The 25,834-nt window shown below is 52.3% G+C and overlaps 1 protein-coding gene across 2 annotated transcripts; it reads right to left on the bottom strand.

Annotated features, from left to right (window-relative positions):
* Nucleotides 1-797: 797 nt before the first annotated feature.
* LOC138847125 (zymogen granule membrane protein 16-like) lies at nucleotides 798-14,419 on the bottom strand. 2 transcript variants are annotated; one of them, XM_070064876.1, is made up of 3 exons: nucleotides 14,193-14,419; nucleotides 13,918-14,050; nucleotides 798-1,210 (listed from the first exon to the last, which is right to left on the bottom strand). In XM_070064876.1, exons 1-3 carry the CDS (start codon nucleotides 14,245-14,247, stop codon nucleotides 853-855), a joined length of 546 nt encoding a protein of 181 aa, XP_069920977.1. In that variant the 5' UTR covers nucleotides 14,248-14,419; the 3' UTR covers nucleotides 798-852. The 2 variants fall into 2 exon arrangements, with proteins under 2 accessions (XP_069920977.1, XP_069920978.1); XM_070064877.1 differs by lacking the exons at nucleotides 13,918-14,050; nucleotides 14,193-14,419 and adding exons at nucleotides 1,984-2,116; nucleotides 2,258-2,413.
* Nucleotides 14,420-25,834: the final 11,415 nt, after the last annotated feature.

Genomic DNA, 25,834 nt, shown 5'->3' with positions numbered 1-25,834 from the left:
CTGCCTGACCGGGACTAGAACTCGGTGTGCAAGTGCCGTAAGCCGAGCATTAGCCTATGAGCCACGGCGCCGGCTCCGTTTTTATTTTCTGTTTGTTAGAGAGGTGGGAGTGGGGGCAGAAGCTGGAGGAGAACTCAACCGGCGCTCCGTGTGGGTGGCACTTGACCCATCCTGAACCGTCCCTGCTGCCTCCCAGGAGCCACGTCAGCAGGAAGGTGGAGTCAGGAATGAAACCCACTCGCTCTAATACGGGACATGGGTGTGTCTTAGCCACGGGCTTCTCATCTGCCTGAGCGCCAGTTCCCAGAGGGCTAAGCAAGAGCACCAGGTTAGGGGTAAAGACGAGGAAGAACTGGCCTGGGGAATGGGGTGGAGTCCTTAAGCACAAACTGGGGCGAAACTTCAGCAGGGAGATCGCATCTGGGACAGATGGGAGGACAGAGGTGCAGGCCACCCACCTGCAGCTGAGCTCCAGGGAGAGGGGACAGCCCTTGGTCAGAGAAGCCAGCCCCTTCTCAGGGGGGAGGGCGCCAGAGAGGCTCACCTGGGGCTCGGCGGTGTGCCCCCGCTGAGCCTTCCCTTCAGAACTCCTGTTTGGACAGACATTCTCAAGAGCTAACCCCGAAAAGAGTTGGTTCAAACCAGCGTCTCCTCTCCTTGCGACGTACGGAAGAGCCCAGGATTCTCAACACCTGTCTCCCTCGTGCTCCCACTCTTAGCAGCAGGTAGCCAGAGCTGAGAGTCACACCGCCCTCCAAGAGTGGGTCCCGCCTGCACACACCCACATGCACACCAGCTTTAGCCATGTCCTTTTATTGAGCCATTTGTATGGGAATGGTGATCAGGGAGTTCTCACACCCCACCACGGGGCCCTGCCACGGAGGAGGCGGGCTCAGCAGTTGCTGGGGTAGTTTCTGGGATGGTGTCCCAGTGCAGGCCAATGGCGTTGACGAATAAGCCAGCTCGGCCACTGATGAATCGTAGCACGACATCCAGGTCCAAGGGGACAGCATAGAAGATTACGCCTGTGTCTTTCCCAAAGGACAGGATGCGACCGTAGTTGGTGAAAAAGTTCAGGGTCTTCAGATAGTTACCATATGACCCAGACACCTCGATCACTGACTCCCCTGGGTGCAGAAAGATCTCCTCCAGGTCTCCCAGGTTGCCACCCACGTAGTCGCTCCACACCTGGCCATAGCGCACCTGGAGACTGGGATGGGTGGGAGGGCAGGAACGGGGACACTGATTAGGTCATCAGAGTTCAGGACCTTTTGACCTGCACGTGGAGTCCTCCAAACTGGAAGCTAGGATGAGCAGTCCCTGCTAGTTGCCCCAAAAGTGTAGGCCGGGTGAGCCCTGGAGGACCACACAAAGAACTTCAGCTCCTGGCCTGGCTGACAGCAGGTGCAGAGAAGGAAGGCAGCTTGCCCAGAGTCGCCCACACACAGCACATGGCAGGCCTTGAATTTGGAGTCCAGCTTCCTACGATGCCCCACCCTATTCCCCCACTTGTGGAAGCAAAGGGATTTTCTAACAGCTGAGTGGCTCCCTTGTGGGAGAGGGAAGAGGCTTGTCCCTGCTGTCCCAGGAGGCAGATCCAGGATCAGCGGACACACTTTGGCTCTGCACGTGATAGAATTTTCCGACTAGCAATGAAGTGGGGACTGCTCAAGAGAGGCGTTGAGCAAAGTTGCAGGGCACCCAGCAGGGATATTGGAAAGAAACTTTGAACTGCAGAAGGCGGGTGGACAGGGCTGGTCGACTTCCAGGCCCCTGAGAGTTAGTGGTTATTAATGATTTGCCACCACCAGGCATATTCGGGGAGGGAGGAGTCCAAAGGGTACGGTTCTGGAAGCCGAGTCCTCTCACAGCTATCCCCATATCGTGCCACACTAGGGACCTGTTGGTTGAGGCACAGGTGGCCCAGAGTGAAAGAGCACTTCCTGAGCTAGTAAGAACTTGAGGAACGCGGAAGAGCCTTACCCCGCAATATAGCGGCTGTCAACCCGGACACGGATGGCTGTGATGGGCCCTTCCAGCTGGAGGCCGGAGTGGGAGAATGGCTCTCCTCCTCCCCTTCCGTACTCGCCACTGTAGGAGGAGGACCTGGCCTGGACTGCAGTGGAAAGAAAGGGGGGCTTGGAGGCAAGGACCTCCCAGTTCCCGCCGCTCAGGGGCGGCCCTGCAAGCCTTGGCCACCAGCCGAGCAGGGGCCCCTTCCCGCCACCCGCCCCCAGAGTCCCAGCGGCTCACTTACTGGCACTGGCAGAGGCCGAGGCACAGAGAAGGCCCAGGAGCATGAAGGTCCACATCGTGAGGCTGCAGGGGGAAGAAGAGAGCAGAGGGGGCGGTTCCTCCTTTCCCTCTGGCCTCCGGGTGGCCTGACCCTTCAGCTCCCACCTAGCCAGACCCAGGCTCAAGGTGCACAGCACTGTCCACAGCCTGCAATGCATCCTCCAGACCTGATGTTCCAGGGTCCAACTGTCTCTGGCCCGCCCTTGGTCTGGCTGTAGCCACGCCCTCCTTTTCCCCTCCAAGCAGAAGGTCAGCGCTCACTCTTGGCGAGCGCTGTCTCCTGACACAGCCAGGACGGGGACTTTCTGAATTAGGACTGGAGGATAGGCCTCAGCCTGGAGACGGCTGAATTTCCTGAACCCAGCATCAGAGCCAACACCGACAAGCTGGCCGCTGGAGTGCAGTAGGTGAGTCCTCCGCCCCTGGAGCCGCCATCCCATATGGGCACCGGTTCAAGTCCCGTCTGCTCCACTTCCGATCCAGCTCTCTGCTAGTGCCCTGGGAAGGCGGTGGAAGATCGCCCAAGCACTTGGGACTCTACACCCCCTTGGGAGACCTGGAAGAAGCTCCAGGCTCCTGGCTTAGATTGGCCCAGCTCTGGCCATTGCGGCCATGTTGGGGAGTGAACCAGCAGATGGGATCTTTGTCACGATTCTTTGTCCACCGACACACGCCTGGCCTTTCCCAGTCACCTGAGTGTCCCAGGTTCCTAGTCCTTCAACTGACAGCTGACACATCTCTGTACCCAAGATAGCTTCAACCCAGGTGCCCACTTCACTAACACTCCCTGCCACTCAATCCAGGCATCCCCTTCCCCAGACCAGATCAGATCTGAATCCCCACCCCCTCAAAGGCAGACCCAGGAAACCCTAACACCTCTCACCTGGGAGCTTCAGGTGCCAGGTAACCCCTTAGAACCTTCCAGAACTTTTATACCAGCTCCAAGCCCTCCCTCCTGCTCTTTATCAAGGGAAGCTCACCTCCTGAGCAAACAAGGTCAACCTCTTGGCATCAGGTGTTGGGCAGGGTCTGTCCCTCTCGTAAAGCTTAGGGATGACAAGGTGGGGTCCACTCGGCTGAGTGCCAGAGCCCAGGAGGGGCAGGACAAGCTTGAGACATGGTCACCACAGCTTTCGATTAACTCATTTTATTTATTAAGTGTGGGAAGGGAGAGAGAGAGAGAGCAAGGTCTTCATCCACTGGTCACTCCCCACATGGCCGCAATGGCCAGAACTGAGCCGATCCGATGGATCGCTATGGAAGTTCCCCCATCTGGGGAGAGAACCATCACATGGAAGACCTCTCTCTTTATCTCTTTCTCTCTCTCTCTCTCTGCGTCTTCTTCTCTGTCTGTGTAACACTGACTTTCAAATAAATAAATAAATGTTTAAAAAAGAATTTTTCCCCCTCTTTCCTGATATTTTGATACAAAATTAAAAAAAAAAAAAACGAAGAAAAAAAAAACGAAAAACAAGCAGGCAGTAAAGGTTAACAATGGCATGGCAAACACCCGTACAACCATATACCACTTTATGAGTTCTATCACATCATGGGGACTATCTTATAAATTAGCAAGTCTAGCCAGCCAGCCAGCCTCAACCCGTCAGCACCTTCTCAAACCATCTGTCTCTGAGAAGGGTGACTTGGGCTGCAAGTTGCCCCCCTCCCAAGAGATGTCATTCCAGCGAGCATGAGGGAAGCTGAGGCGCTGAGGGGGTGCAGGTCCTCCTTGGGGCAGGGTGGGGCTGGGCCCCTGCCCCAGACTCTCAGACACCATGGCAGAAAGGTCCTGGAGCCCTCCCCCACCCTCGGGTCTGAGACTTCAGATTGGGTGTCACACTCCTTCTGCCCCGCGAGGGTGGATCTCTCCACCTCAAGCCCCGAGTCCTGATGTCTGGCGTCTCCAGGACTGGCCCCTGTGACCCCTCTGAGTCAGCAGGTCTTCCAAGAAGACAGAAGCATGGAGGCCAGGGAGGGTCTGGAGTAAGTAGCATCACTTATCAGTGGCTCCTGACCCGTCGCTCAGGGCATCCCACTCCCTCCCCTCCAGCTGGCTCACCATCTGGGACTGGGGGCTCAGCCCAGAGGTAAAGGGAGTCCCGCCCTCCAGAACCGGAAGTAGGGAGGCGCACTTCCGGGAGCACAGGTGCACCCAGGCCAGGAATGCCAAGGTGTCTCCTCTCTTCTCCTTGGCCTTCAGGTACCCTTTGACGGAACTGTCTCCTCACCCAGCCAATGGGCTTGGCCTTGTCCCTTGTCCTCTGTCTGCCTTTCTCTGCTGATTCTCTCCCTTGATGCCTGCAGGAAACGCCCAGGACCCTTAAGACAGAGGCCCTGAAGGGGTCCCAGGGCCCCGCCCGGTCCTTTCCAGGAGTCCACATTTGCCCATGTAGTGACTGAAGCACCAGCGCAGAGCGGGAAGGCGGTGGAACACCAAGCTCCCACCTGTCCATCTGTTCACACTGGAATTTGTAACACTATTTATTTAGGGGGCCGGTGTTGTGGCGTTGTGGGTAAAGCTGCTGGCGGCAATGCCAGCACCCTGTGTATGGGCACCAGTTCGTGTCCCGGCTGCTCCACTTCCAACCCAGCTCCCTACTAATGCGCCTGGGAAAGAGGCAGAGGATGGCCCAAGTGCCTGGACTCCAGCTCCCATGTGGGAGACCCAGATGAAGCTCCTGGATCCTGGCTTTGGCCTGGTCCAGCCCTGTCCGTTGTGGTCATCTGGGAAGTGAAGCCAGGAATGGAAGATCTTTCTCTTTCTCTCTTTTCTCTCTGCCACTCTTTCAAATAAGACATAAATATATTTTTAATGGCCACCACATTGAGGATGGGACAGCCCAAAGCCAGGAGCCAGGCCTCTCTCTTAGGGTCTCGGACATGGTGACAGGGTCCCAAATATTTGTTCCCTTGTCTGCTACCTTCCGAGGCGTGTTCGAGGGAATTAGATGGGAAGCAGGTAGCTAGGACTCGAACCAGCACTTCAACTGACAGGATGCACTGCTAGAATCCAAAAGTTCTACTTTTGAAATTTATGTTTATTAACAAAGCTTTCTATAAAAAATAATAAAAAGTAAAAATAAAATAAGTTATAGGATTCTGGTGTAGCAGGTAGGCAGTTTAACCCGCTGTGCCACAATGCCGGTCCTCTCTTTGGCAATTTTAAAACATGTTTATCATTTTCTTCTCCTTGAAAGGTAGAGTGACAAGGAGAGAGAGAGAGATGGGGATCTTCCATCCACGGTTTCGCTCTCCACGTGCCCACACAGCCAGGCCTAGGCCAGGCTGAAGCCACAAGCCAGGGACTCTATCTGGGCTCCCACATGAGCAGCAGGGCCCAAGCACTTGTGCCATCATATGCTGCCTCCCAGGATGCATTAGGGGAGCTGGAGTGGAAGTGGAGCAGCTGGGAGTCCAACCGGGAACTCTGATGTGGGATGCAGGCATCCCAAGCGGTGGCTTAATCCGTTGCCCCGAACCCCTGCCCCCTGTTTTCCATTTAACCCAGGGGCCCGGCCTACTGCCCCTGAAAATGTCAAGGACGTTGCCTTAAACTTCACCCAGCCCCAGTGCTACAGGCTATGAAAGTCCAAAGGTCTTTGTGTTTTCAGTGTTTTGCTTGGCAAAGCAGCTGTATGCAGGAGCCAGTGCCATGCTAGCCTGTTTCCAAGCTCCTCCAATGAGAACTTGCCCAACCTGCATCTCCACACACCAGCTGTCTGCTGCGTCATCTATAAAATGCCCCCTGCACCCCCACACCATGGGGGAAGCAGCTTGGAACCCTCACATGCTCCTGCCTCCTTTGAGCCAATGACACAGCTCCTCTCTCAAAGGACCAGCAACACAGGTTGTGTTTTGACCAAGAGGGCAGCGGAGCTACCTAGCTCAGAGCAACCTGATCTTGTCACGTGTGACAAGGAGTTCCAGGGAGTTCTTCTCAGGACTTTGCAAAAGTGACAGCAGAACTGGGAGGCCATGGCTTCCATGTCACTGGGTCCTGCCTATCCTCCCCTCCTGTGTGGCCCCGAAAACAACAAAGCAGCCTTTGCCCTCTTTTCGAGTCTTGGTGCAATCCAGACCCCCTGGTGGGACTGAGCCTCCTTCACCTGTCAAAGACAAAATACAACAAGTTTAATCGAAAAGATCCTAACTGGCTTTTGTCTGTGATTCTAGAATCAGGCTGAACACTTGCGTGTATAAAATAGGACAGGTGTTCCTGTGGACCCCCTCCTACGCCCCTTTCCTGGTCCTTGCCCTCGGTCTAAGTCACCCCAGGTTAGGCAGGCACACACCACCCAGAAGCCTAATGCCGCTTCTCAGCTCCTCCTTTTACTGTCGGTTCGCCCGGCGAATTCACATAAGGACTGATCATGCCAGAATTCGGAAGCATGTCATTGTCCCTCACTCGAGAGAGGTGACGCTCCGGAGACACTATGTGGGCATGCGGCCTTGACCTAATGAATCAAGGATGTCCCCCAGTAAGCACAGGAGAAATATAGTGAGTCTGTGAGTGATAAGAGCCTGTCACTCCAGGCTGCTGCCTCACAGGCAACAGCTGAAACTTAGGGAGAGAGAGCTCCAACAGTGAAAACGACAATGTAGCAAACAACGCAGCAATGCCTAGTCAGCCACCCCCAAATATCCATGGGATGAACTTAGACGATCTCCAGGCAGTAACCCATGCGAGGTCATCCCATCTGCACCCAGTGAGGATCCCCACGTTTTGGCAGTCCCCAGGCACCCAGGCTCTCAGGACAGCAGCTAGACCTCATCCCACCCGCTTGTTTGCCGTTAATCTCGAAGTGAACACAGAATTCAGTTCCTGGATTCCAACGCCTGTAAAAAGGCTTCTGCTAACCTAGGGCCGAGGATATGCTTGTGTCTTTCCAGAGAATGCGGGACAGCCCATTTGGGTACCAGCCAGAAACATCAAGCCTACAACTGTCAGCCAACCAGAACCAGCTGAACAAGACTGAGAGTCTGCCTTGTTAGCAGATGCACCTGCCCTATCATCCTACCCTGAGAAAGTGCCCATAGCCACATCTGCTACTGCTTTATAGCCCACTAGCTCTGGTCAGCCACTGAAACGGCCCACAGCCTGTGTGTCGCTCCCTTGCCCACAAAGGAACGATGTTGCTCGCAGCTTATCGGTCTTCAGTAGACTTTTATTTAAACAGGATAGAAAAAGAAACCCTTGAGCAAGGGGAGCTTCGAAAGAAAGGGGAAGCTCCCGTACCATGTCAGAAACGGCTTATATAGTGTATCATTGCAGAAGCATGTAAGCAAGCTTAGTCCATGCGGCGGTGCTCCAATCGGGTGCCTGATCACGCACAGTCCATGGGCTCCTGGTCCAACCATAAAGGTGATCACGCGCCTTCATCCAGTCAAGCTCCTGGTCACGTAGCAGGCAACTCGGGTGCTAACAACAAGCTTCCACCTGGTGTTTTCTCAGCCTTGGTCAGTGGGAAAAGAAGTACGGGAAGCCCCAAGGCCATAGTTGTTTTGACTCTAGCCTGGACTTATGAAACGGTCCCCATATCACAGCTCCACAGAAACCATAAGCATCCACACGGCAGTAACTAATGCCAATGGTCAGCAAGCGAAGCCTTAGCATGTGCGCCCATGGCCGGCTCATGGGTCTCCATACCTGTGTGCGGTCACGCCATTCCTGATTACCATTGTTCCTCATTCAATCCCTATCTGAGCAAGCACTCCTGTGGCCTCCCTTTTGGAGCACTGGTTAGTCAATGATGGGTAAGATCCCCTGGGAGACAACCTAAGACAGGAACAGCCATGTGCAGAGACCACATGGAAACGGGGTCTGGCCAAGAATCATGCCTCCTGTTGCTCAAAAATAAATGAAAGGGAAGAAATGCGGTGGAAAGAGAAGGTCATGCCAAGATGGCCGCTAACAACGGAAACTGCCTAGCAACAGGCTGTGATTGGATGGCTTCGGGAACCACGTGGCAATGGAGCCTGCCTGGCAACAAGCTGTGATTGGATGGCTTTGGAAACTGCCTGGCAACAGGCTGTGATTGGTTAGGACATAGACCGCCCTTTGACCAGATTGAATGCCTTGGCTATTTAAGCTGCTCTACCAACTGAAGTTAACGAGTCTGTGGGCTGCTCACCTCTGGCTTGCTTTCACCTGACACCTGGGGTCTGTGTGGTGACTCCATGCCTCTTCCCCTACCACGCTCCTCCTCTCAGAATAAATCCACCACAACATCACAGTCCCCAGCTATGACGACCAGCTTATTTTTGTCTTTCTGGAGACACACTTCTTGAAATAGCCCTCGCCTCTGTGAATCCTCACCTCCCATTCATTCCTTAGCAAATTGCAGCCTGCTTCAGCCGATTCCTGCAGGCCACTGAAGCTGTGCTTGTCAAGATAATGGATGACCTCCTCACAGCCACCATGGAAGAAACGGAGATCTTTCCTTTTCTCCATTATCGTGGCCTCAGCCACTGCTTGGAATTTCTCTCTTGCCTTCTCATTGCCTCCCATAACACTCCATTCTCTAGTTCTTTTTTTCTTTATTTATTGATTTGAAATGCAGACAGAGAGAAGGAGAGAGATCTTCCATCCATTGGTTCACTCCCCAGATGCCTACAACAGCTGGGGCTGGGCCAGCATAAAGCCAGGAGCCAGGAGCTCCATCCAAGATAGGTAGCAGGAACTCAATCACTTGAGCCATTATCAGAGGCAGGGAGCTGGACCAGAAGGAGTGTAGCCAGGACTCCAACGGACACTCCAGTACGGGATGCAGTGTGGTGCCTTAACCTGCTGTGCCGCAACATTAACCTCCCTTCTATAGTTCTGTAACTGCCTCCTCTTTGTACCAACCAACACTGGTGTTTCCCAGTTCGCTTAGTCCTGCCTTTCTCCTTTTCTATACCTGTTGCTTTCCTGAATGGCTTCTTCCACACCCAGCACATGAACTTCACTGTAGCACTTGAACTTCACTATTTATGTGCTGATGACCTCTGAGTCAGCTGTCCTTTGTAACCCTAGGGGTGAACCTGAAGGGCATTATGCTAAGGGAAATCAGGCACAGAGAGACAAGTACATACCACATCCCACTTACGTGTAGAATCTAAGAAATACCAACTCAGAATTTGAGAGCAGGGTGGTCGTCAGCAGGGGCCAGAGTAATGACACAGTGGGCTAAGCGGCTTCCTGTATCAGAGGCTGATCTGAGTCCCAGCTGCTCCAGTTCTGATCCAGCTTCCTGCTGATGCACCTGGGGAAGCAGTGGAGGGTGGCCTAACTGCTTGTGTCCCTGCTACCCACGTGGGAGGCCTAGATGAGATTCTAGGCTCCTGATTACAGCCTGGACCAGCCCCAGCAATTGTAGCTGTATGGGATGTAAATCAGTGGATGGAAGATCTCTCCCTGTCTCTGCCTCTCTCTGTCATTCTGCCTTTCAAATAAATAATCTTAAAAAAAAAAAAAAAAGCGGTAGTCATGAGAGGTTTGGTGGAACAATGGATGGAGAGAGGCAAGATGTTGATCAGAGCATACAAAGTCATACAGGTGAAAGGAATAAGCAGCCTTTAGTGATCAATAGATCACATGGAATGGTGACTTTCGTCAGAATTGCTAAAAGTAGATTGTAAATGTTCTCACCACAAATGAGTATGTAAGGCAATGGCTTTGTTATCAGCCTGACTTAATTCTTCCTCAGGTTCACACATGAGAACATGACTCTGCTGGGCTAAAGGGAGGCTGGGGAGACAACTCATGGCCTCGGGTTTTTTGGTTTTTGTTTTGTTTTTTACTTAGGTATTCTGGAACTGGCGATGCTGGATGTACAAACCTTATAAATATACTAAAAATCACTTGCACCCTTGAAAAGGGTAAGATCTATGATATTTATAGCTCAAAAAGAATTCCAATGGCATAATATTCTGTGATGGAATTTGTGGTGGAATGAGAAGGCCATGCCAAGATGGCCGCAGGCAACGGAAACTGCCTGGCAACAGGCTGTGATTGGATGGCTTCAGGAATGACATGGCAACGGAGCCTGCCTGGCAACATGCTGTGATTGGATGGCTTTGGAAACTGCCTGGCAACAGGCTGTGATTGGTTAGGGCATAGACCACCCCTTGACCAGATTGGCTGCCTTGGCTCTATAAGCTGCTGTGCCAACTGAAATAAATGAGTCTTCTAGCTGCTCACCTTTGGCCTGCTTTCACCCACACCTAGGGTCTGTGTGGTGACTCCATGCCTCTTGCCCCCACCACCATCCTCCTCTCAGAATGGATCCACAGCAACATCTGGCACCCACGGAATTGTTATGAAAACATGCTAGTGGTGGGCTTCTTTTTATAGTGTTTGGGTTTTTTTTATTTTTATTGTTTACAAAATTACATGTCTGTAACTTCTCTTTGTCTAATTGGGAAGAAATATGACTTGACATTGCCTATGACACAAAGAAATCTATGGGAAGCAATATGTTACTGCCCACCACTACCACCGAAACCAAAACTGCCAGTATTTTAGAGTCCTTGAATTTCTTCCCAAAGCCACTTTGTGTCCTCACTGACTCTATCCAGCCATCCTAATGCTTCCCCTGAATTCTAACCAACCCCTTGCACTTGGGGCAATCAAAGTTGAAAATGTCTCTACTTTGGAATTTACTTTTGTAAAAACTTTATTTTCATGCTCTATGAAAGGCAGGCAGAGATGTCCCATCCATTGGTTCACTCCCTAAATGACCACGACAGGCAGGCTGGGCCAGACTGAAGCCAGGAGCCCAGAGCTCAATGCAAGCCTCCCACATGGTTGGCATTAATAGGAAGCTGGAATCAAAAGTGGAGCCCGGCTGTGGAGTAGTGGGTAAAGCTGCAGCCTGCAGTGCTGGCATTCTGTATGGGCGCCGGTTCGAGTCCCAGCTGCTCCATTTGTGATCCAGCTCTCTGCTATGGCCTGGGAAAGCAGTAGAAGATGCTCCAAGTCCTTGTGTCCCTGTATCCATGTGGGAGACCCAGAAGAAGCTCCTGGCTCCTGGCTTCAGATCGGCCCAGCTCTGGCCGTTGTAGCCATCTGGGAGTGAACCAGCATTTGGAACACCTCTCTCTGTCTCTCTGTCTCTCTCTCTCTGCCTCTGCCTCTCTGTAACTCTCAAATAAATACATTTTTTAAAAAGTCTTAAAAAACAAAAGTAGAGCCAGGCCTTGAACTCAGGCACTCAGATATGGGACGCAGCCCCTAGTGGCAACTTAACCACCATACTAAGTACCTGCCCCAGAATTTCCACTTTGGCTGTGGTGTGGGCCAAGTTCACACTGTTGAAATGGTGGGTCCCTAAGGAACGACTCTCCGTTGTTGGTGGTGGTGTTTTGTTTTTGTTGTTGTTGTTGTTGTTGTTTTTTTTGTTTTTGTTTTTGTTTTTTACACTCAGAGTGGATAGTGAGAGAGAGACACAGACAAAAAGGTCTTCCTTTGCCGTTGGTTCACCCTCCAAAGGCAGCCGATGCCAGTGCACTGTGGTCGGAGCACCACACTGATCCAAATCAGGAGCATGCTGTTTCTCCTGGTCTCCCATGGGGTCCAGGGCCCAAGGTGTTGGGCCATCCTCCGCTGCACTCCCTGGCCACAGCAGAGAGCTGGCCTGGAAGAGGGGCAACCGGTACAGAATCCGGCGCCCCAACCAGGACTAGAACTCGGTGTGCCGGCGCCGCAAGGCGGAGGATTAGCCTATGAGCCACGGCGCCGGCTCCGTTTTTATTTTCTGTTTGTTAGAGAGGTGGGAGTGGGGGCAGAAGCTGGAGGAGAACTCAACCGGCGCTCCGTGTGGGAGGCACTTGAACCATCCTGAACCGTCCCTGCTGCCTCCCAGGAGCCACGTCAGCAGGAAGGTGGAGTCAGGAATGAAACCCACTCGCTCTAATACGGGACATGGGTGTGTCTTAGCCACGGGCTTCTCATCTGCCTGAGCGCCAGTTCCCAGAGGGCTAAGCAAGAGCACCAGGTTAGGGGTAAAGACGAGGAAGAACTGGCCTGGGGAATGGGGTGGAGTCCTTAAGCACAAACTGGGGCGAAACTTCAGCAGGGAGATCGCATCTGGGACAGATGGGAGGACAGAGGTGCAGGCCACCCACCTGCAGCTGAGCTCCAGGGAGAGGGGACAGCCTTTGGTCAGAGAAGCCAGCCCCTTCTCAGGGGGGAGGGCGCCAGAGAGGCACACCTGGGGCTCGGCGGTGTGCCCCGCTGAGCCTTCCCTTCAGAACTCCTGTTTGGACAGACATTCTCATGAGCTAACCCCGAAAAGAGTTGGTTCAAACCAGCGTCTCCTCTCCTTGCGACGTACGGAAGAGCCCAGGATTCTCAACACCTGTCTCCCTCGTGCTCCCACTCTTAGCAGCAGGTAGCCAGAGCTGAGAGTCACACCGCCCTCCAAGAGTGGGTCCCGCCTGCACACACCCACATGCACACCAGCTTTAGCCATGTCCTTTTATTGAGCCATTTGTATGGGAATAGTGATCAGGGAGTTGTCACACCCCACCCCGGGGCCCTACCACGGAGGAGGCGGGCTCAGCAGTTTCTGGGATGGTGTCCCAGTGCAGGCCAATGGCGGTGATGAATAAGCCAGCTCGGCCACTGATGAATCGGAGCACGGCGTCGATGTCCAAGGGGACAGCATAGAAGATTACGCCTGTGTCTTTCCCAAAGGAAAGGAAGCGACCCTCGTCAGTCTCAAAGACCAGGGTCTTCAGATAGTTTTTGTATGACCCAGACACCGCGATCACTGACTCCCCTGGGTGCAGAAAGATCTCCTCCAGGTCTCCCAGCTTGCCACCCACATAGTCGCTCCACACCTGGCCATAGCGCACCTGGAGACTGGGGACGGGTGGGAGGGCAGGAACGGGGACACTGATTAGGTCATCAGAGTTCAGGACCTTTTGACCTGCACATGGAGTCCTCCAAACTGGACGCTAGGATGAGCAGTCCCTGCTAGTTCCCCCAAAAGTGTAGGCCGGGTGAGCCCTGGAGGACCACACAAAGAACTTCAGCTCCTGGCCTGGCTGACAGCAGGTGCAGAGAAGGAAGGCAGCTTGCCCAGAGTCTCCCACATACCGCAAATGGCAGGCCTTGAATTTGGAGTCCAGCCTCCTACGATGCCCCTCCCCCATTCCCGCACTTGTGGAAGCAAAGGGATTTTCTAACAGCTGAGTGGCTCCCTTGTGGGAGAGGGAAGAGGCTTGTCCATGCTGTCCCAGGAGGCAGATCCAGGATCAGCGGACACACTTTGGCTCTGCACGTGATAGAATTTTCCGACTAGCAATGGAGTGGGGACTGCTCAAGATTGGCGTTGAGCAAAGTTGCAGGGCACCCAGCAGGGATATTGGAAAGAAACTTTAAACCACACAAGGTGGGGCGGGCTGGGCTGGTCGACTTCCAGGCCCCTGAGAGTTAGTGGTTATTAATGATTTGCCACCACCAGGCATATTCGGGGAGGGAGGAGTCCAAAGGGTACGGTTCTGGAAGCCGAGTCCTCTCACAGCTATCCCCATATCCTGCCTCACTAGGGACCTGTTGGTTGAGGCACAGGTGGCCCAGAGTGAAAGAGCACTTCCTGAGCTAGTAAGAACTTGAGGAACGCGGAGGAGCCTTACCCCACGATATTGAAGCTGTCAACCCGGACACGGATGGCTGTGATGGGGCCTTCCAGCTGGAGGCCGGAGTGGGAGAATGGCTCCCCTCCTCCCCTTCCATACTCGCCACTGTAGGAGGAGGACCTGGCCTGGACTGCAGTGGAAAGAAAGGGGGGCTTGGAGGCAAGGACCTCCCAGTTCCCACCACTCAGGGGCGGCCCTGCAAGCCTTGGCCACCAGCCGAGCAGGGGCCCCTTCCCGCCACCCCACCACCAGAGTCCCAGCGGCTCACTTACTGGCACTGGCAGAGGCCGAGGCACAGAGAAGGCCCAGGAGCATGAAGGTCCACATCGTGAGGCTGCAGGGGGAAGAAGAGAGCAGAGGGGGAGGTTTCCCCCTTTCCCTCTGGCCTCCGGGTGGCCTGACCCTTCAGCTCCCACCTAGCCAGACCCAGGCTCAAGGTGCACAGCACTGTCCACAGCCTGCAGTGCATCCTCCAGACCTGATGTTCCAGGGTCCAACTGTCTCTGGCCCGCCCTTGGTCTGGCTGTAGCCACGCCCTCCTTTTCCCCTCCAAGCAGAAGGTCAGCGCTCACTCTTGGTGTGCGCTGTCTCCTGACACAGCCGGGACGGGGACTTTCTGAATTAGGACTGGAGGATAGGCCTCAGCATGGAGACGGCTGAATTTCCTGAACCCAGCATCAGAGCCAACACCGACAAGCTGGCCGCTGGAGTGCAGTAGGTGAGTCCTCCGCCCCTGGAGCCGCCATCCCATATGGGCACCGGTTCAAGTCCCGTCTGCTCCACTTCCGATCCAGCTCTCTGCTAGTGCCCTGGGAAGGCGGTGGAAGATGGCCCAAGCACTTGGGACTCTACACCCCCTTGGGAGACCTGGAAGAAGCTCCAGGCTCCTGGCTCAGATTGGCCCAGCTCTGGCCATTGCGGCCATGTGGGGGAGTGAACCAGCAGATGGGATCTTTGTCACGATTCTTTGTCCACCGACACACGCCTGGCCTTTCCCAGTCACCTGAGTGTCCCAGGTTCCTAGTCCTTCAACTGACAGCTGACACATCTCTGCACCAAGATAGCTTCAACCCAGGTGCTCACTTCACTAACACTCCCTGCCACTCAATCCAGGCATCCCCTTCCCCAGACCAGATCAGATCTGAATCCCTAACACCTCTCACCTGGGATTTTCAGGTGCAAGGTAACCCCTTAGAACCTTCCAGAACTTTTATACCAGCTCCTAGCACTCCCTCCTGCTCTTTTTTTTTTTTTTTTTTTTTTTTTTTTTTTTTGACAGGCAGAGTGGACAGTGAGAGAGAGACAGAGAGAAATGTTTCCTTTGCCGTTGGTTCACCCTCCAATGGCGCTGATCCGATGGCAGGAGCCAGGTGCTTCTCCTGGTCTCCCATGGGGTGCAGGGCCCAAGCACTTGGGCCTTCCTCCACTGCACTCCCTGGCCACAGCAGAGAGCTGGCCTGGAAGAGGGCAACCGGGACAGAATCCGGCACCCCGACCAGAACTAGAATCCAGTGTGCTGGTGCCCCAAGGTGGAGGATTAGCCTAGTGAGCCGTGGTGCCGGCACTGTTTTTGTTTTTCTAACGTGAGGTGCAGAGAGAGAGAGAGAGAGAGAGAGAGAAACACTCTCATTCACTGGTTCACACACCCAAATGCTTGCAAAAGGATTTCGCACTCTGCCCTCAGAGCGTAGTGAGTTCCCAGGGTTTGTGCTGCCGTGGCGTCCAGGCTGCTCACCCCAGGAGCAGGGGCCCGGTTACCAGCCCTTCACCTGGTGGGACAGCTGGATGCAACCCACATGACTGACTCCACTGACCCCACTCCACACGGGCTGTGCACAGGGGCCGCGGTGCCCATCTGTCCTTCACAGCGTGGCCTCCAGGAACCATGCCTGCTGGAGCTAAACCCTCCAATTAGATCGCCCCACGGGAAACCTGCTTGGAGAATGCCCTGGCCCAATGACAGCTTTGGTCCTCTCTCTCTCTCTCTCTCATTCTGCAGTCCCTCCCTGCTAACCTTCCCACTGGCCATACAAGTCATGTTACCTTCCCCCTCTGGAATCTTTAAGTATAATAATAAAAAAGCCCTTGTTTCTGTTATTTCATGCGTTTCCTTCAGCTGCCTCCTCCGTCTGACCCGACAGATGCCCCCTGGCCCCACGAACAGAAGCCTTGTCCTGCTTGAGGCTCTCCCGGGGAGTGGCTGTCTTGGCTGATGGCCACTCTCCAAAAACAGACTTCCAGACCACGATAGCGGGCGAAGCTGGTGGACATTCAAATCTGCCACCCACCCCAGGCCAGCCTGTTTCCTGTTAGTAAATACGTGACAACACCTGTGTCGCGTTATTTTAGGGGATGAAATGACAGACAATAATATGACTGGGCAATTCTCGGAGACAATTGTGGAGGCATTCAGGGAGAAACCAGGAGACTTTTCACTGAGCTTCCTGTCCCTTGGGGACCATGTCCACTGGGCCTAGCCTCCTCTGGGCCTCTGGTTAGACAACATAGCCCAGAACCGTGACCTTGGGGGTTCCCATGCCCTCCATGAAGCTGTCCGACTAGAAAGGCCTGAGTCCACCCCCTCCCCCGTCTCCCCTCTCCCCACACCCATCAGGGAGACTTATTCTGGAAGCCTCCCCAAGAATTCCACACACAGAGAACACATGCTGAGAACAACAGGGGCTTGGGCTGCGCAGGATGCCGGCTCTCATTGCTGGTCTGTGAGGCTTGTTTGCTTGTCCGTCCTCCTTAAGTTAACTTCCTAAGAGCAGGCCCCATGAAGACTGCCGGTCGAGTCCTGGCATACAGATACTCAGTAAATGTGGCTTGGAGTTATAGTTTCATTGGTAGCCAAAATGTCCTAAATTCACTTTAGCGCGGACAATGTATGTTTGTCTTGCCTTTTTTTTTTTTTTAATTTTTAATGTGTTCTTTATTTGAGAGGCAGAAAGAAAGGGAGTGAGAGCTCCAATCTGCTGGTTTACTCCCTACCTTTGAAGAGTTAAAATTGTATATGTGCGGGTGTAAAAAGTTAAGCTTAAGCTTACAGGTTTAAACCTTCCTGGTGCAGCTGTGAAAATAAGACAGAGTAAAGTAGCACCTTGACAGTAGGGACTCCATTTTGGAGCCCTTGAGAGTGCATTCTGGGAAAGCACCCCCCCCACCGTGAGACTCTGGTCTGAAACTATGATCTCAACTAGTCGGACAATAGCAGTGCACTACATCACCCTTGGCAACGCACAAAAACCCCCTAGCATGATTGCTCAAGCTTAAAAGTAGAAAGGTTGCACCTGGGTTACCTGGGCTAATAATGAAGATGTGATTTGTCTATGTCTTAAAATCATAATTGCTGATTGTAAGATATTAGCAACCGCTTAGCAACTGTGTATTCTCCCCCCCTCTCCCGGTTTTGCGGTTTTTGCCTTTATAAACCCTAACCTTTGGTTATTCGGGGCTGCTCTGTTCATGATGATCAGACAGCCCCAGCATGCTGGATAATCAATAAAACTTCCCCGTGCTGTTTGCATAAGAGACGTGTCTCTTGGTGATGTTTTTCGGGTGGTCGACTCTGACACCTTCTTGCAACAGCTGGGCTGGACCAGGCTGAAGCTGGGAGCCAGGAAGAGAGAAAGTTCTTCCATCCAATAGTTCCCTCCCCAAGTAACCAGAATGGCTGAAGCTGGGCTGAGCTGAAGCCAGGAGCCAGGACACTTGGGCCATCTTCCACTGCTTTCCCAGGCCATTAGCAGGGAGCTGGATTGGAAGTGGAGCAGACGGGACTTGAACTGGTACCTATATGGGATGTCAGCACTGACTGCAGGCAGAGGCTTAACCTAGTGTGCAGGGTCTGAGTCCACCCAAACGCGGATGGACTGGGTCCCAGGAAAGGCAAGTGCGCCACTCACCCGTTCCCCAGCCTCCCGATCCCGGAGACAATCAGACGCAGCGGGAAGTCGAGTCAAGCAGGAACTCGTTTATTGCACGCGTAGTAAAACCTTTTAAAGCACAAAACTGCACGATTATTGGGTCAGAGCATAAGGACCAACCAATTGCTTAAAAGGTCATTTTATGGGGCGATTTTTTTACGGAACCAGCCATATGTCTGTAGACTTGTCATCAGTCGTCGTCATCTCTCCTGATGCTGCACGGCCAATTAGCTTTGGTGGTAAACAACCTCGGGTTCCACCCACCTTACTTCCTTTGGGCGCCATCTTTGGATTGCCTCGTGCGCCTAATATCGCTGCACTAGTAGGCCACAGTGCCGGCCCTGGAAGCTAGTGAAGGGTTAAAAAGTTAAAAGCTGCTCCCCCCCCAACCTCCTCTGGTGAACTTTCCTGACTTGTTAGACTTGCTCTGCATAGCCATTAGTCAGTAAATTACCCCAATGTGAGGTAAACTCAGTTTCACCTAAGTGAGATAGAAGAAGTCACCATATATCTCTGCCTCCTGGACCCCTGACTCCACCAGGTGTCCCTTATCGCCATTCAGCTGCATTCCTAGGTATCATCAAGGCAGTTCCTGCAATCTTGTGTGGCCCTCCCTTTTGGCAATAGGAGGCTTTTTGATACTCCCTGTGTTCATAAATCAACTGATTGTAAAATCACTTAACTTGTGTCAATTGTTTACTCTATACCACTGTCTGCTCTACGCAATGATTGATTTTCTTTGTTTAAACGTGTATAAAAACCCCAACCCAAGACTATTCGAGGCCGCTCGCCTGTACTGGGACGGGGGCCCCGACATGTCGGAACATCAATAAACTTTACCCTTTGTTAATTACATGAGAGAAGGTCTCTTGGAGCGTTTTTGGGGTGGCAAGAGCAATTCAACTCTAATTCGACTGTAACATATGGAGGTTCCACCGAGATGGCTCTGCTGCCCACGGACGTCTCCAACGGACATCTCTCGGGGTAAGTAAAGGCGCCTAAAGGATAGGGACTCTGTGCACGTGCATTTCTGTTTCTGTATCTGGTTCAGGCCTGAAGCGGTTTCGGGCTGGCACGGTAGACGTTGGGCTGGCAGACGTGCCCGGAAGCCACAACGCTACAGCCTCGAGGGACGCCTCGGGAGGACCGGGAGACTGAGGACGCTCAGCGAAACTCCCATCTGGAATTCCCGCGGTCGGGAATTTGGTGCCAGCATCAGTATTCATCCTTTTCTTTCAGGTTTTACTTCTATTGCATAAACTGTTTTCAGACTCACATTTTGTATTGCCGGCATTGTCACAGGGCTCTGAGGCGGTTCCAGAGTCTGTGTTTGTCTGTTTGTGTGTGGCATTGTTGCGAGACTCTGAAGTGGTCCCAGAGTCTGCATTTGTAGGTTCTGAAGTGGTTCCGGAACTTGCATTCGTATCTGTGTCTGTGTGTCAGTGTGGTTCTCGGACCCCATCTGGGACTCTGTAGGGGGGCAGGCTCCCCACCTCTGTAGGAACGAAGCGGGTCACTCCGCAGGCGTGAGGCCGATGTTCCATTTTTTGTCTTTTTTGTTTTGTTCAGTGCCTTTTTGTGAGTCTCTTTGGTGTTTGTTTTTGGCTATTTGTATTTGCCTTTCTGAAATTCAGACAATGGGACGGATTTAGACAACTCTTAGAAAGGGAGACTAACCACCCTTTGTTCTGCAGATTGGCCTACCTTTGAAGTAGGGTGGGCGCCTGAGGGCACCCTTGACATCCTGGTCTGGCAAGATCTGGTAAAAACTCCCTTTCCTGGTTAAAGCCTCTTTTACTCCCTCAGAAACAACCTTCAAAAAAAGATTTTAGTCGTCCAGGACCGTCCCAGCAAAGCAGATAAAACAAAGTAAGACTTCAGCCTCGGCGCCGCTCTATTCTGTTTTACAGGGCGACTCTGAAGATTTGATTTTCCCTCCTCCCTACCAGCCGCCCGGCCCTGGCTGTGGGGCCGGCAGAGGGGGCCACAGGAGAGGGTACGAGAAGCAGCTCCCCAGGGGCCAGCAGATCCCTCCACTCTCCCTTCACAGGCAGCAGGGAAACCCCTGCTGTGCCATTAGCAAGTGCTGAAACCCCCTGTGTGTTCAAACAAAGCTTGCCCTGTGAGCCTCAACCTGCAGGACTCAGCTGGGGCCCAGGAATGGCAGGCGGAGGATGGGAAGGCGCGCCTCCTGACTTATTCCTCAGGACCCTAACTCCCCGAGCCATACCCGTCCCCCCAGACTGACTCCCCATGGCCGACCAAATGGGGCAAATGGATGGATCTCCTGGACTTCAGGACCCGGTAAGTCACCCTGGGGCACTCAGTACTCAGGCCCGCCTTTGTGCGGAAGGGGGGGCTTCTGTTGCCCCTCTACCAGGGACCTGCCTGGTGTCTGCAATGGAAAAGAGCGTGTGTGTGGTGTAAATGTGTTTGTGGCTCCACGGCCCTGCAGCTACAGAGTCTAAATGGGCCGTAACCTGCAGCTCCGTGTTCACCAGGCGGGCGAAGCAATCTCACTCCGGATCAGTGCCTGTTCCGGAGGTCTTTATCTCTTGTTTTGTACAACCAAGGGGGACACATTATGGGAAAATTCCATTCAGAACCAACTGTTCTAAACTATATAATAAAAACTTTAAAAATGTTGTCTTAATTTAAAAATTCTTAACAGGTTATTCCAAAATGTAAATGGGTTTTTATCAGCTCTTTTCTGTGCTGCTGTCCCTGACTTATCTGATGAGAGTGTTCACCTGTCTTGAAGGTTTCATGTTTTATTATTTGTAGTACTGAGACTACGTTGTTTATCTGTTTTTAATGTTTGAGTAATTACCCAACTGATCAAAAATGTACTAATTTTGGCTAAATGGTTTGACTCTGACAGCTTAAATTCTAAATCGAGTCTTCCAACTTTGGGCTTCCAGTTGGATCCCTGGAACTCTCAAAGGATGAGACTCTGAATTTGTTAAAGTAACAGCTGCTTGAGTCAATTCAGACTATGTGAAATGTATTAAAATGTTATAAATGGTGTCAGACCTATGCTGTATTCATGTTTTTACTTTCCAGCTAAAATGGTCTTATAAAAATAAGAGTAAATTCTGTGTATACAAGCCTTTATGTTGTTAACTAAAGTAAGCCAATGCAGATTGGTTCAGAAAATTGAGGTAATGCAAATGCCCTTCAGTTTGCTCAGTGGCTTGCTTGCTCAGTTTTACATGTCTTTGATGTGCTTTAAACTTGTTTCTTTTAATGATAAAGATCTTTTCAAAGTTGTAACCATGCACTAGTGACCGTGTTTACTGCTCAGGAGGTGTTGTCCTTATATTACTTAAAAGCATGGAAATGTAATTTTGACTTTTACTTCAGATACTGGTATGGTATTCATTAATAACTCTGTGTCTTAAGTCATCTAGGCATCAGTACTAAGTAAAACTTGGAAAAGTGTATTATGTGTACTTTTAACATCTCAAATTCGATAAGAGAGACTGTTTGAGTTTGTTAGCATGTATTCTCATAGGTTGTCCACACATGACAATTCAAGGCTATATAAAAGTAACTACGGATGTAAAGTTTCCAAAGGTATAAACAAGTCATAAAAAGTTTTAAAATGTTAAAAAAAAAAAAAAAACCTCCAAAAATCAGGGACGGGGTTGAGCACCCCCTTGACTGACATCATAGAGGCTGCCTCCTTGGTCCACTTTATTAGAGACCAGGAAAATGAGGAGCAAGCTAGCAGCAGGAGCGATATAAGGATGGGCAACAGGCCAATCAGTGGCTGCTTTACACGGTGATCCACTGTCAAGGAAACCCAGCAAAGCCAATGTACCCCAAATGGCACCTGTTGCTGACATAAGGAGCCAGGGCATTGGGCAAGCAGCTGTTGTAACAGCAGCTGCCTTCTGTCAACTCTGCCAAGAGCAAGGCTACTGGACATGGAACTGCCCTGGGTGTCGAAGGACTCCTGGTTCAGAACCACAGACCCTGTGGCCCCAAGCTAAAAAGCCTTTGGCTCTGCCCAGCTTCCAGCTCCAGCCACTGCTATTGGGGATGGCCTAGGGTCAGTAAAATGCAAGTTGCCTATTTCTATCAGCCTCCTATTCAGCTCTCCTCCTAGTCCAGCCATGTAATGCAAGTCAACAGGGTGCCTCCCTTAAGGGAGATTTGCATCTCTTACAATTCTCTTAATAGCACCCCATGGATAGGTCTGGGCCTCACACACCCAGCCAGGCCTTAAAAATAAACTTAAAAAGCCCTCCCTGCCAGTTCCAGGGGAAAGTGGTCCCCTCCACTCCTCTGCTGAGACTATAGACTTGATCTATACCAGCAGAAGGGACCTAAAAGATAGCCCCCTGACTAACACAGATAAAGTTTGGTTCATACATGGAAGCAGCGTTGTCAGACGGGACCTGCTTCTCAGGGTATGCAACAGTTACAGCATGCTCTGCCCCCAGGAACTTTTGTTCAGTTAGCAGAACTGATTGCCTTAACCAGAGCTCTAGATCACACAAGGGATTTGTAAGGCACCTTCACTCTGCATGGAGACCTCAGTCTTCCGGTAAGGCAGAAAGAGCCAACCAGGCTCTATCACAAGGATAAAAATAAGTACTTGGTAAGTAAGGTTTAGAAGGAAAGAGTGTTCTTGGTAAAAAGGGTTAAAAAGAAAAGAGCTTTTTAAATAAGAAAAGGACATGGTTTGTAAGAATCCTGGTGGCTAGTTTACTCTAAACTAAAATAAAAATGATAAAATGTTTCAAGTTGTCGCTCCCCGTCTTCGTGGGGGAACGACACAAGACCCTGCGCTGCTCTTTCGTCTGCTCGGCCCTCCCCGGGTTTGCTGCTGGTTCTTCCCGGGTTGGCTACTGTCCCTTCCACCTCCGTGGAAGGGCAGTTCCCCCTGGCCACATTCCCCACTTCCGCAGGGGAGCGGCACACCGCCGGCCGGCTCTTCTCGGGGGCTGCACAGGTGTTCCTTCAGCTAGATGTTCCCCTTAGATGTTCCCCGGTGCATGCCGTCTCTCTCCTCCTTTATAGTCCTCCTCCGCCAATCCCAACTCGGCTGCCCACACGCCGAGTACGCTGCTCTCCAATCAGGAGCAAGTCCTACAGTTTATTGGTTGAACTGGAGGCAGCTGTGCGGAAGCTGTTTACTTCTCTCCCAGCGCCATATTGTGGGAGAGCAGATGCATAGAATAAGTCTTAATTCCAGTAACTCAGTCCAGTCCGAGCTGCTCCCCACAGATCCCCCTTTCTTTTTATTTTTGGCGTTGATACGCGCCTGTCTTCGGTGTCCCGCGGCACACACTCTGCTCTACTTGCTAGAGTTGCCACAGGTTCTTACAAGTCCTATCAATCAGGCAAACCGAATCCGGGTCCTCTCTTCGCCATGTTGTGAGGAGGTTTTTAGGCGCTGATGCGTGCCTGTGTTCGGTGACCTGTGGCTCATACTTTGGTCGAGCCACCTGCTGGCGCTTACCGCCTTAATCAGGCAGACCGAATCCAAGCTTTCTCATTGCCGTATTGTGGGGGAGACTTATTAGTGTTGATTCGTGCCTATCTTCGGTGACCTGCAGCTCATACTCTGGTCGAGCTGCTTGCTGGTGCTTACCGCCTTAATCAGGCAGACCGAATCCAAGCTCTCACATTGCTGTGTTGTGGGGAAGCCTTTCTCTTTCTCTATTTCTCTATCTCCGGGCATTCCTATCTCTCCCATTTTACTTCTGTCTGCCAACATTCCTATTTCTCTTTTACTTCTAAACTTCTGTTTCTCTTATCCCCGCAGCTTCCCAGCGCCTCGCCCTGCCGGCAGCTTCACGGCTCCGCGCAGCTTCCCGGCGCCTCGCCCCGCCAGCGGGCTCCGCCCCGAGGCTGCTTCTCGGCACCTCACCGGCTCTGAGCCACTTCAGCCTCTCTCATCCGCGCGGCTCGGCTTTGCGCGCACACTCCGCGGTCTCACACTTAGCCCAGCGTTCCCTATGTACTTGAGCCCCGCACGCTCTGTCTGCGCGCGGCAGCCTCCGCGAGTCACACAGCGTAGCTTACGTGTCCGCCACTAGCATTCAATCTAAGTTCCCCGGGCTAGCCTGGCGAATTCAACCCAGCATACGTCTCCGCCCCACGGTTTGGCTTCCCGTCCTTTGCTCCCCGGGCTAATCAGACGGATCCCAACCAGGCTTACGTTTCAGCTTCTGGTTTTAACTTTTCGCCCCCTATTCCCGGGCTAACTTGAGAATCCCAAAGTGGCTTTCGTATCCGCCTCGGCCTGCCCCCCGCGGCTTCAATTTCCCTAACACTTTTCTCTACCCGGTATGTTTCCCTAAGTTTTCTTCCAACAATATTCCTCCCTCATTTCTCCTGGCCTCTCCCCACAGTCCGCATCCGAGTCTGTTTGTTCTAGCTTTCACTTTTGCTTTCGACCTTAGAGATTTCTCCCAGCTTCCCCCCGTAGTCCGTATCCGAGTCTATGCCTAGGCTTTCAATAGCTTCTTCCGGCACCCTTTTCGTCCGGCTTTTCCCTAGGCTATTTGCTAGTCTCTCTCTCCGGTATTTTCCCAGTTCTTCCCGTTTCTTCCCTCCTAAGTTTCATATCCGTCCTAGGTTTCCTATCCAAGTCACGGCACCATTATGTCGCTCCCCCTCTTCGTGGAGGAATGACACTAAACCCTGCCTAGGCTTCATATCCAAGTCACGGCACCATTATGTCGCTCCCCGTCTTCGTGGAGGAACGACACTAAGCCCTGCCTAGGCTTCATATCCGAGTCACGGCACCATTATGTCGCTCCCCGTCTTCGTGGGGGAACGACACAAGACCCTGCGCTGCTCTTTCGTCTGCTCGGCCCTCCCTGGGTTTGCTGCTGGTTCTTCCCGGGTTGGCTACTGTCCCTTCCACCTCCGTGGAAGGGCAGTTCCCCCTGGCCACATTCCCCACTTCCGCAGGGGAGCGGCACACCGCCGGCCGGCTCTTCTCGGGGGCTGCACAGGTGTTCCTTCAGCTAGATGTTCCCCTTAGATGTTCCCCGGTGCATGCCGTCTCTCTCCTCCTTTATAGTCCTCCTCTGCCAGTCCCAACTCGGCTGCCCACACGCCGAGTACGCTGCTCTCCAATCAGGAGCAGGTCCTACAGTTTATTGGTTGAACTGGAGGCAGCTGTGCGGAAGCTGTTTACTTCTCTCCCAGCGCCATATTGTGGGAGAGCAGATGCATAGAATAAGTCTTAATTCCAGTAACTCAGTCCAGTCCGAGCTGCTCCCCACACAAGTAAGTTAAAGAGGGTGTGTGAAGTCACAAAAGGTTATAAAAAAAATTAGACATGCTAAGTGCTGTTCTGGGGGGTGTCTGTGCCATGTTCTAGGAAAAATGTTGTCTCTGGGTCAATCAGACTAGACAGGTACAAATCCAAATTTTCCTGGAAAAAGCCAAACAGCTCCAGGACCAGGCAAAGCAGGGCTGGGATTTCTGGCCTGATATCTGGTCACGGAAATCCTGGCTGTTTCCTCTCATTGGCCCAATAACTTCTGCAATCTTGATGCTTCTCTTTGCACTGTGTGTTTTTAATGCCCTTGTTCGTTTTGTCTCTAACAGACTAAAAGCTGTTAAACTCCAAATGGTCATCAGGCAAGGCTTCCAGCCCATTCCACTGGACTACCTGAACAGCCCTCTGGACCGAGCGGCACCGTCTTTCCAAGGCCACTGTTGCACACCATAAGACAGGTAGCAAGAGGAAATACCCAAACCCCTCCTCGACGCCCACATGCCAGCTTCGAAGAAGTTACAGAAAACGGAACTCCACCCATAATCCCAAAGAAGAATTTTGGGTATTACCTCTTGAGGGGAAAATATTAGACAGAAGGTCAGTTATGAGCTTATGTGTGTGTGACATAAAGGCCTAATGTGTCCAGCATATGCATCTGCACCTCAGTCATCCTGACAATGTTTCACTGGAAGCCCGGCCTTTGCATCCTGCCCTGCCCCCTTCTACCTGATAACCTGCCAGG

Source organism: Oryctolagus cuniculus, chromosome 19 (genome assembly GCF_964237555.1).
Source record: "Oryctolagus cuniculus chromosome 19, mOryCun1.1, whole genome shotgun sequence".
NCBI classification, from domain to species: domain Eukaryota; kingdom Metazoa; phylum Chordata; class Mammalia; order Lagomorpha; family Leporidae; genus Oryctolagus; species Oryctolagus cuniculus.
This window is presented reverse-complemented; position numbering and strand designations above follow the sequence as displayed.